Source organism: Aedes aegypti, chromosome 2 (assembly GCF_002204515.2).
Source record: "Aedes aegypti strain LVP_AGWG chromosome 2, AaegL5.0 Primary Assembly, whole genome shotgun sequence".
Classification (NCBI taxonomy): Eukaryota; Metazoa; Arthropoda; class Insecta; order Diptera; family Culicidae; genus Aedes; species Aedes aegypti.
Genome location: NC_035108.1, coordinates 340340271 through 340352224, shown reverse-complemented (window position 1 = coordinate 340352224; position 11954 = coordinate 340340271). Strand labels below are relative to the sequence as shown.

General features: G+C 34.6%; 1 protein-coding gene across 1 annotated transcript; it reads left to right on the top strand.

The window, feature by feature from the left end:
• The first annotated feature begins 5663 nt into the window (after positions 1–5663).
• On the top strand, positions 5664–11705 carry LOC110676816. The gene is made up of 2 exons (XM_021846080.1): positions 5664–6029; positions 11189–11705. Exons 1-2 carry the CDS (start codon positions 5686–5688, stop codon positions 11424–11426), a joined length of 582 nt encoding a protein of 193 aa, XP_021701772.1. The 5' UTR covers positions 5664–5685; the 3' UTR covers positions 11427–11705.
• Positions 11706–11954: the final 249 nt, after the last annotated feature.

Genomic DNA, 11954 nt, shown 5'->3' with positions numbered 1-11954 from the left:
GTGCTGTTCTCATTTTTCTTGAAAGTTCAGAAAATTTTACGTTTACTGTCAAATTTTCAGCGATGCATGTTTTTTATTTTTTGAGTATGTTTCTTTTAAAATAACAAATCAGTCATTTTTCATTGGCACATACTGTTTTAGGTCGCAGTGCATTAGATTTTTTATTTAAAAAAAAATCGTGACTTTTTAATAGCTCAACCAAGTTCCAATCTTTTTTATGGAATGAAAGCTTAAGACTTCAACCTTTCAAAAACATATAGAACCAAGAAAAAAATGTTTTAACATTAAAAAATATAAAAATTTCCTAAAAAACTAGAATTTTTTATATTTTATCACGTTATTTAATCGAGTTCGTATGTGGTTTCTTCAGAATTTGGCATTACGTATATGTGGTAAGTCAAACCTATACCACAGGATTCTAAAACCGATAACAAAAAATTCAATGGTCCACAGTATGTCTTCAATGATTGGTGAATAAGTTGGGCGCGCCAATGCTTCATGCGTGGTTTTGCCTTGTTATCGTAGAATCCGACAAACACTATTTTAATCGTATTACATTTTTTATTTAAAGACACTACACGTTAATGCTTCCAGTGGGCTGTTTGCCTTTTGAAGGAAGCACCACACTAGACAACGGACTAGCATGCAACGCCCAGTGGCACAGACGGAAAACATTCCTCTTGAAAAGTTTTCGGCCTGAAGCGGGAATCGAACCCACACTCCTTAGCACGATGCGGCTAAATGCCTCGGTGACACTAACCGCACGGCTACGAAGTCACAGGTTCTTGCATAATCTTCATGTACCTCATGTTTTCAGAACCTCTGGTGTTTGTTAAATTCATCAATTTCTCCATAATTATAATCGAAAGAGAGTTTGATTGTACACTTATTATTGGGGGGAGATTCCCCAGTACCAGACACCTAAGCCGCTTAAATCATTATTCAAAAACTATTGATTGAATGCGGTCTTGGTGCTCATTTATGATAAATATTATCATTTTTGTTGCGTACAAAAAATGATTGTGTTTTGAGACACTGGTGCGAAAATTACAAAGATATCATGTAACAAATCAAGCTGTCCAAAACTGGGGGACAGGAGGTACTAGACCAAAATTGTATTTGAACATATTGAGTTTAAATGTGGTACAAAATACATTCATACTTTCAAGTTATGATTATATTCTATCATGCTTGCGTGATCCTCAATATGTTGCCATAATTTAGGCTCATAATTAGGGCGATACGTCAAATTTCAAACAATTTTCAAACATCTCTACTTTTTTAAGAAGGCATGCATATTTCAAGGACGTGTTTATCTACGTAAACATTACTATTAATAATAGCTTCCCTTTCTTCTAATACACCATCTTGTTTGAATCATGATTTCTCAATTTTTCGGGTTTGTCCGGTACTGGGGCATCTCCCCCTATACGTGACATTGAAGCTTGATAAAGCTTCTATGCTTTGGAATACACATCTGGTGGTAGAGATGGGCGAAAAGATCCAGATCACTCAAAAGAAAGAGTGATCCGTGGTTTTTTTTTTGGCGAGAGTTTTGATTTTTATGATCAGCACGGATCAGACAAAAAGTAACCCGGAAATAGAAAGATCCGATTATTTTCCGCTATTCTCCTTCGTTCGCTTCTCGGCTTTATAACGCTTGACACGTGCTTTGATTTGCGCGCCATGCCACACATGCAAGCAAAGTTTTTGTTGCAACGTGCTCTCTGCGCTCTCAGCATAGGCAGACAAATTTGCCCCGCCCATTTGCACACAGGAAGATGTAAGATAGAGAAAAATGTCCACTTGGATGGCAAGCACAGTTTTTGCTTCTTTCTTTTGGTATGGGTAGGGGAAATCGGCCGAGTGTATCGTGAGTTTCTGGGGAAAAATGTACGGAAAATGAGAGAGCAAGATACGAAAGAAACGACGCATGTCGTGCAACAGAGAGTGAACCGCTCTTTTTCGGTTCGCTCGGTACAGTTCAATGTTATGGATTTTACCCAGGTGGCGCAGATCATCGATGCATGCCACTAGTTTTCTCTTTTACTTTCCCGCTGTTCTTATGCAGAGCAAATAGTGACGTCACTATTTGCGTTGCATGAGAACAGCGGGAGAATAAAAGAGAGAACTAGTGGCAAGCATCAATGATCTGCGCCACCTGAGTAAATTCCATAACATTGGATTCAGTTCGCTCTTCTTTTGCGAACCGCTGAGCTACTGAACCGTTCCAAAGATCCGGCTCACTAAAATGAGTGATTCGTTCACTGAAATGAGCCGTTTTGCCCATTTCTATCTGGTGGAGTTGAAATTCCGGCTTCAAGCACACACTAGGTCTGAACTAGACGATTATAGAAATCGAATGTGCATCTGATTTTTTTCTCGCTCCTTATCGGTATGTGGTCTATATTTTCATAATCGGAATTCGGCGAAGAATGTGACACAACAAACAGACACAACAAACATTTTTGTTTCTCAGACACAACAAACATTTTTGTCGAAAATACCTGCAACAATTTTATCAGCATTTCGGTACGCAAGATTTTGAAATATTCAGCTCACTAGTTCCCCTCAGTTGCCAAGTACTGAACTAATCAGACATGTACCGCAGAAGGAGCCTATAAAACCATTTTATCGAAAACGGTTGGTGTTCTCACTGATCTGCATGGGCAGCTTTTAATTTTCAATGCTCACTATCACCTTCTAGTGGTAGAATTTATAACCAACCAAGCATACAACACATAGTCTTTTATGTAACGAACTACTTTGTTGGAAAATATCGATTTACTAGTTGTTATGCATCGTGAGAGTTTGCAATATTTGTAGCTCTCTAGCGGCTCCTAGTTGTATAGTGTTGAACTAAGCGAACAAGTTGTGTATAGTCTTTAGACCAGGGAGCAACTTTTCCCAAGATATAAATATTCTAAATCTTGAGATCGAGTTACAGAACGTCAAATACAAATACAAGTTAGTAAAACTCAACTAAATTATCTTTCCAACACTGCAAAAAAAATTGGAAGTTCGTTCAAATTTCACGAAGTTTTCGCGATTTTAATTTGGGATCAATATGACCCCAAGGCACTAACAAAGTAACTTTTTTCCACAGACAGAAGGTTGAAGGAATGACCGAATTATATCAACTGTCGTTGTACTCGAAATTTTACAGAAATAATTTGAGTAATTCTTATAAAAATCACCTCTTCACTTCTAGATGCGAAAACTTATTTTTCACTAAGTTACATTAAGGTGATTATAAAACGAAGCCACACCTCAAATTTTCTAGAGCACAAGACTTGAGATCAAAACAGCGCTCTGTGTTGAAAATTGATCCCATTGGTCACCACCAGCAAGCAAGCAATTTAATTGATTTTCAACGCAGTTTGGTTCCCAAGTCTTGTGCTCTTGAACATTTGAGGTGTGGCTTCGTTTTATAATCACCTTAACCATAGCACACCCAGAAAAGTGGTAACGCGCCCTAACTAGAGATCAAGGAGTCGTGAGTTCGATTCTCACTGAGAAGACGTGTAACTTTTTCGCAAATCTTCACATTAATTTGTCCATCTAATCCAATTGCAAATTATATGTAATGTTTAGCTTTTCGGTAATGTGAAGATGTTGAAATCTCCGGTTTTATTCAAAAAAAATATCGAGAATTTTGGTTCTTAAGTATAACTATTTTATGATTAAATCGACAGTGCGATTCTTAAAAAACGAGTTTGTAATTATTGTTGTATTATGTTTGGTTTGTAATAAAAAAGGACTTATAAAATTCAAGTAGGTATCGATATTTTTGATTCTATATTTTGATGGTAACGATACTTTCTTTGTATAATACTTTCAAGTAAAAGGATCGATACCTTGATGGTATTAAACCATATATGTTGTATTGAATCTTTTATTGACGTAATACCACGAAATTACACGTCATTCTAAAAGCAAGAATTCAATTTATATAAAACTTCCATTTATTTAATATTTAAATTTATGTTAAATGAAGATGTTACCATCGTGCGGGGTGACATTGGGTTAAGAGTTTCACAGCAAATTAAAAACTGAATAATGAAAATAAAAACAAGCTTCAATAATACGTTATTAATATCCACTGGATGGTCATGAATTAGTTTTTACACCTATACTGGCCATGAAATGCATCGAAAAGGGCGGTTAAAGTCACCCCAAGACCTAATGTCACCCCCAACGGCGGTACTCAATAATCACTATAGGGTGTCCCAGAATGTATGGGTACGACTTCACCGTACTGCCATTTCAAGACTAGAGAAGATAGAAATCTGATTTTTACACATTTGATTACTGTATTTAATAAGAGTAGATTGCGATTTTTAATGAATAATTCAGTTATTAATGTGTTGATTACACAACATTTCTTTGAAGCATCTCTTATCAGTCTTGCACAAATTGCGTTATTTTTGAGCGACTTTGTTTTATAAAATTAATTCTACGTCGGAAAGTACGTATAGTAAAAATCTGAATAAATATATTTATTAGCGACGATATGATAATTGTTCGGACTACCACTTGTTCAAATTGAAATTTTAAACTTAAGCATCTAAAATTTGTATTGGAACCAAAAATCCGATTCCAGCCTTGGTTGATTCAATGATGATGATCAAAAAACAATGATGATGGTCAAAAAACAAATCCTGATTTTACATAAAACATGAATAAACCAAAAACTCAAGGTGCCTATCCAAGAGAATAGAGATTAACCTCTCTTAAATCTTAAATGTATTATTTTTATTACTACAGTCAAACCTCCATGAGTCGATATTGAAGGGACCATTGACTCATGGAAATATCGAGTCATGGAACAGCTATTCTATGGAATGCTGTTTGAAGGGACCATCATAGTAATCATGATTTTATGTTTTTAGTATGGTTCCATGAATCGATATCAAGTAATGGAACATCTACTCATGGAGGGATGACTGTATTTTAAAATTTTAAAGAGTTTAAACTTCGTGATGTTGTCTTATGCGGAGAGAAAAATACGAGATTTTTCGAATATTACCATTTTTTCAAGTGTTCTCTAATAAAGCCAAATAAAACTTCAAACGAAAGTTTAAGTAAAACATCCTTGATACAATGTACTTCAGCTCACCACGGCAAAAGATATTGATAAAACATATTTTTCTAGTTATATTTCAACCAAAACAAAATGTGCTGATCAGATAAGAATTGATTTTCTTGAATCACAATTTTCAATGTAAATGATTTTGAAATTAAATAAATTTATCACAGAAGCTGATTGCAACCAGCCTAAAGAAGAATACAAAAATATAAAAATATTTGATTATTTGGAAAAATACTATGATTTTCATTATCAAAGTCGTGTTCATACTTTTTGGGACACCCTATATATCAAACATCATTTATTAAGAACTTTTGTTTGTCATCATTGCATATGAAATGCATTGTAATGAATCACTGGTGTGATTCCTTTTTCAAAGAAGAGATTCTAAGAATTGGAGTTGAAAGCATCATACTTCGGTACTTTCTTTGAATATCTAAAAACATATGTTCAATTGTACGATATGGATCTGCCGCTCAGTTGTTTTGCAAGATAACGTGAAACCCCCGAGACTTGCTTCACATGCTATAAAATTTAGGAACAATCTGCCAAATTCTATCATTCCTCAACCAGTGCTCGACAAGATATATCCAACGATGTTTCCAACACCAATCATCATCCTTCTGATAGTTGCCGCAGGTCCAGCATTATCTAAAATTGAACCTCCGTTGGGATGCGTTCATATCGAAAACATCGCATACAGACGATTTCTGTTTGCTGGTCAGTATCAAAGTGGATACGATAGGAACGTCAACTTCGATAACTGGGAGCGAGTGGTAGACAAGGAATGGGTCCTGGAGAGGAGCGGTAAGGAATATCGAATTTACACCGTGAAGTATCAAATCGCTCCGATGTATCTACTCGTGAACAGAGCTACGCAGGTCGATAACAATCGACGACAAGTGCATTTATCAGCATTCGTCAACAGCACCCGTGAGATGTCGTCATTGGCGTAGGAACAGGGGGGGCCAGGGGGGCCAGGCCCCCCCCCAGAGTCTTCCAGGCCCCCTCCAGAATTTTGAATGAAAATATATATGAAAAAAAAAAATGTTTACATAATTCTAAAGTGAAGTAAAATCTTCTGAATCTATTGATAAAATTCTACAGTAGTTACGTTCTCTTATTTTGTTCAATAATAGTGGGAAAACCTAGCTTGTCGTTCACCGCATTAGTGTGGCGAATTCTTTGAATTGTGCGACCATCGAAAAATTAATCGTCCTGCTGTCGCTCGACATCTCCGTTTCAAAATACTGTGATACTAAAAAGCGTCAGTATCCTAGAAAATCGGTTCCTTAATTTCGTATTTTCTGAGTAGGGCAAACCATACTATTTCAAATGTTCTAGCATAGTGTAGCCTTTTAACTGAATTACGATTCCCTGTGTTCCTGGAGGGTACCCTGATCGAGGTGTCTGGTGATGATGATTGTCCCCATAAGATTTCTTTAAAGAAATTCATTGATAAAAAAGGTCTCGGCAAAGAAATAAATAGGCAAAATTACTAAAGGAACTTCTAAGACGTAAAATAGCTGCAATTATTGGCGAAAAACAAGGCCTAATTCAAAACATATCTCTTCAAAGAATTTCGAACTTACCTAAGGCTTCAAAAAAAAAAGTAAAAAAATCGGCCATAATTTTTGATTCCAGCATTATGTTCTTTCTCTGTTTTCGCTTCATTTTTTTAAATAATTTCGTATGAATGAACTTTTTAATTTATCTCTAAACTACGTTTTACCAAGTAAGTTTTTTACAGTCTCAAGAATTTTAGTGATCAAATTCGTTAATGTATATCGAAGAGTGGTTTATACCTTTTGCTTCAAATCTTTTAGCAAGTAGTCAAATAATTGATTCTGTCAAATTCCTTCATATAGGGGAATTTACGTATTCTTGGCAGTCCAAACCGATGTCGCGCTTCTTTTGCAATTTTCTCGAACATCAGCAGACAAATCACGTTTTTGTTTACATGTATGCACTGCTCAATCCTCTAATTCACACCGATAGACTTGTTAAAACCTTCTTGGAAACTTGTTTAACGCTTCGAACAACCAATATCCGTGTGACTAATGTCGGCCGCCTTAAACATTCTCTTCGGCAGATTTTCCATAAGAACTGTAGGCAAATCTCCAAATCAGTCGCACTTTGAGGCTATTCGGAAATTGTTCGTCCAGTCTCGGCAATCTCGTCAACGGGAAGCTGACAAAACAAAGAAACATCTGAATGTTTTCATTGATGTGTTTTGAAGAAAAAATTCTGTGTATCTGGCATTTGAAATTTGGTTGCCGATAATAGTCCAATGGTGCCGAAGCCGTAAGGGTTCATTCAAATATTACGTAACGCAAAATTTGTCTATTTTAGACCCCCTCCCACCCCCACGTAACAGCTTTTGTATAGAAAATTTTAAAATTTTGTATGGACCGTAACAAAATGTGAAACCCCTTTGTTGCGTTACGTAATATTTGAACGTCCCCTAAATGACACTAGTTTTCCCAAAATAGTTATTTAAACCTTTTTCGCAAAGTTCATTATAAGTCCTTCAGAAATATTTTTCAAATGCATTGTGAATTGCGTTACAAATTCTCCTTTGTTTTTTTTTTGTAAATTCTACTTCTAATCCCCAGATTCTACAGGAATTATATGAAAAGTATTTTTAGAATGTCTTTTGGCTTCGAATCTCCAAAAGAAATTTATTGAAAAATCTCAGGCATATTTTTACTTCCGAAATTAGCAATTTAACAAAATAACTGGGCAGGCGTTAACCAGGAAAGTCATGAAGAAATTTGTAAAGATCTTCCATAAAACAATGTTTCAGAAATTGTTTTATAAATTCTGAAAAAATATATATTCTGGAATTGAATTCTTGTACATTTTCAAGGTGGAATTCCTAGAGGCTTTTTGGCTTAATTATGAAGATGGAGCTCCTAGAGAATTTTTTTTAATATGATTTAAGCGATTACAATTATCCTGCAGTTTATTGTTTATTTATCCAGCCCATTGATTCACCTCTAGAGAAAAAATATAGATAATCGCTTATCTTTGGTTGTTTCGGTCTGATTTAACATTTTGTTGTTTCTCCTTCCTTCAAATGACGTATTCTTAGGCACCTTCGTACAAAAGTTCGTACTCCAAAAAGCAACATTTTAAAGAATCAAAAGGAAAAAAATGAATTCCAGGAGTTTTAAAATTTTTCAGAGTTCTTATACGTATGGCTCCTGATTTCTTAAAAACCATCAGGAATTCATCAACAAATTTTCAAAGTTATGCAAAAATTTACTCCAAGTGTTAAATTATGAATTTTCTTATAAAACATTTTTAGCAGAGTTCTTGATAAAAACCGCCAATAATTTCACCTTCAACTTTTACAGTTCTACTACAATAGTTAAAAGTTTTTAGATTAATCTGCCATATTAAAGCTTCGGAGTTCATGCGAAACATTTTCTAAAATGTAAGATATATAATAATTCATAAAGATTCATAAAAATTCCATCTGTTTTAACATAAACCATTGTCTATTATAAAGACGATAAAAATTAACAAGATTTTTTGTAGTTAATCCTACAAAAAACGCAAAAGCTTTTTCTGTGAGTAACATCGTCAGGACGTCAGAAAGTTCCAAAAACTCTACGATTAATTCTTGAGTTTCCCGATAATAGTTCAATATTTTTCCAAATTCAAAGAGAAATCTCTGAACAAATGTCTGGAATTTTTTTTTTTGAATATTCGCACAGAAGTGTTTATGAAAGAATAGCTGAACCCATTCCACTGAAAACTTTGAAATGATTGAATTGAAAAAATATGGGTAAGCAATTCGGGGATAAATATCAAATTGATTTTTAGATAAATCTAAAGAAACACTTAGACAATTTTCTTTAAAAAAAATGCAGATAGATTAGTTGATAACTTCTCTGAGAAATCACTAAGAACATTTTCCCAGTTAAATCTTATTTCATTATTCATGAAAACCTTGTGGAATATTAGGAGAAATCAAGAGAGAATCAATAATTTTTACTGTGAATTTTTCAAGGTGAGGATGGTGTCGACTCAATTTGGAAAATAAAATTCCCTGACTTTCCCCGACCTTCCAATAATTTTTCAGAAACATTTCGGAGTACTGAATTTGATTTGAAGACGAAATAAAAATATAGTTGTCAGGCTCAGCGCTACATTTTGTTTACCAAGTTTGGCATATCGCAGTACACTTTCTACGACATTCTAAATTTTTATGTATTACTTCAAGTGCCGTCAAATTTTGAGCAACTACAAGGAAAATTAAGGTCTTTATTTGGACCGTAATAGGTCGTATAAAGAAAAAGCTTTCGCTCAGTTTAGCAAAGGCTTTCACTTTACTCGAATACAACTGTTACATAATTTTCTAGAGCGTGTTTTAAAGCTAGTATGATTAAACTGATCACTTGAGTGTTTTCTTTCCAAGCTCAAAGATTCGTATGAAACAAAACATAATGAAACCTGAGTAGATACCTAGAAAATCCTGAGTCATCTACTTACTAATCATACTCAGTTAAAATCTTCATGATTTCAAATTCTCAATGTTTTTCTCTACACGTATTTGTTTAATATATGAAGATGCTATTTCATAAACTATTACAGAAAATCTTACATTATTCCTCCATAAACTAATGCGAATATTTCTTCAAGAATACTTAGGAAGATTTTTTCAAGAGACTCAATTTTTTTCACTCAAAATGAATTCATTTTTTTTTTCGAATAGGTACTTTAAATAATTCTTCGCGAAGATTTGTTAAAATTTATTTATTTTAATTTAGAGAATATCTGGATTCTTAAAAAATCTTGGAGCAGGGGAAAACCACTAAAATTTCGACTCACAAGAATTCGGTAAACGTTCGGTAAATGTTACAATTTTTATTTCACCGGAAAAGGCCGATAAAATTGACAATAAAATTAAATTTATGATAGCGGGGATGATCCAGACATAACAAACTGCAAGAATCGCAGATTGAACACTTCAGGAGAATTTCAGAAGAATCTCCAGAATATCTGGGGAATTTTTTGTGTTCATTCTGCGATTCTCAACATCAGTATAGGAAAGCTCCTAATGAAAATCCTAAAGTAGCGCTTGGAACCTTATTCATCACATTTTCAAAATTCGAAATTCCGAGGATTTTTTTTATAGATAATAAAATATAGTTTACTTTAACAGCGCTTTATCAATGGTTAATAGCTAAGATTGATTACCCATTTCATCCAACAAATTTATCGTATTCAATAATTTGCAGATAATCAACTCGTTCGATGTTGTAATATAGTATTGATAAATAATTTTCCCTGACCTGTAGTGAAATTCCCTGACTTTCCAGGTCAAAAATTGGATTCCCTGACATTCCCTGACTTTCCAGGTTTTTCCAGGTAGTCGACACCCTGACTTTAAGAATTTCAGAGAGATTTTTGAACACAATTTTGATAGTATTTATTGTAATATTTCTTGGAGAAATCCTAAGTATTTCCAGAAAATCCTTAATACATTATAATGAACAACTTAATGATATTTTCAACAATTAAAATTTATGTGTGATAAGTACGAAGTTTAGCTTAATGGAGAAGTGTTTAAAATTCTGATGTCTTCTTTTGAGCAATTTGATACAGTTTCTTCGAAAAATTCCAGATTATTAAGCCTAAAGAAACTCCGGGAAAAATCTGTTTAATAATAACTACTTATTCCGTGGGAGTCCCAGCAAAAACTGAGTTAAAACTGGTAAAGGCGTTCTTGCACTGAAATAGTACGGAAATAGTTCATGGAGAGATCTCCGATACTTGAAAAGTTTGTGCAAGAACTTCAAAGGGATATTCTTCGTGAGTTCTTTGGAAAAATTCTTGAAGGATTTTTTTACTGGATTAGATAAAGAATTGATATTTTCCGTAATTACAATTATTATTATTATTATTAATATTTATTTAGGACACTTTACCATATGTGTGGCATTCGTGTCGAATTTTCCGTAAAATCAACCCAAATTTTCACAAACTACAAAATTTGCGAAAATCATGATTATTACTTCGGTAAATCAAGAATTTTCAAGGCCCCCCCTAGGCCCCCTCCAGGAAAAAATCCTAGCTACGCCAATGGATGTCGTGGAAGATCGAAGATCAAAAGAACGGTTACTTCGCTATCCAGAACAAAGATCTGAAAGAATACCTCTACGCAGGCGAACAAAAGTATGATATCCCTTATGGTTGTCTTCGTCCCTATGAAAACTGGAAAACAAACAGCTCCATTTGCCGCTCCGTGGGACAGGTCTTCACGTGGAAGGGCACCAACCCGAAGAAACTGGGACACGAATTCCAGTGGAAAATTCACAGCTGTTGACCCAAATCCGGTGGTACACCGCAAGCCAAATGTCATCTGGCGATGATCGATCATAAAGGAATAATTAAATTTCGCTAATTATTTCGTCATATTATGGAAACGCGAAACCACTACACGTATTGACTTTCGTTAACGCTCTTTCACCTTCTGCTGGTGCATGTGAAGTAATCAATAATGGGAAATTATATTAAACCTGCTCGGACAAAAACGAATGCCCACGTGGCCTTTGCCTGCGATCAAATAAGGTTCCTGTTCTGTTGGAAAAATGTTTAATTAAAAGTTTATTTTTTTTTACTCTTTATACACTGTATTCCTTTGGGCTTTGAATTGAGAACGCAAAAGAATTGACTCTCTTTGATACTTGACGTCGAAACGGTTCAATGTTCGAACTTCACGCAGATCACCACTATTTATTCGTTATGATTAGTAGAACGTGCCCAAGTGGTTCGTTACCCTATGGCCCATTAGTAGACTTAGCCACAGGTTTCGAATTACAACTCAGCCGACAACCCTATAACGGAGAGTGTA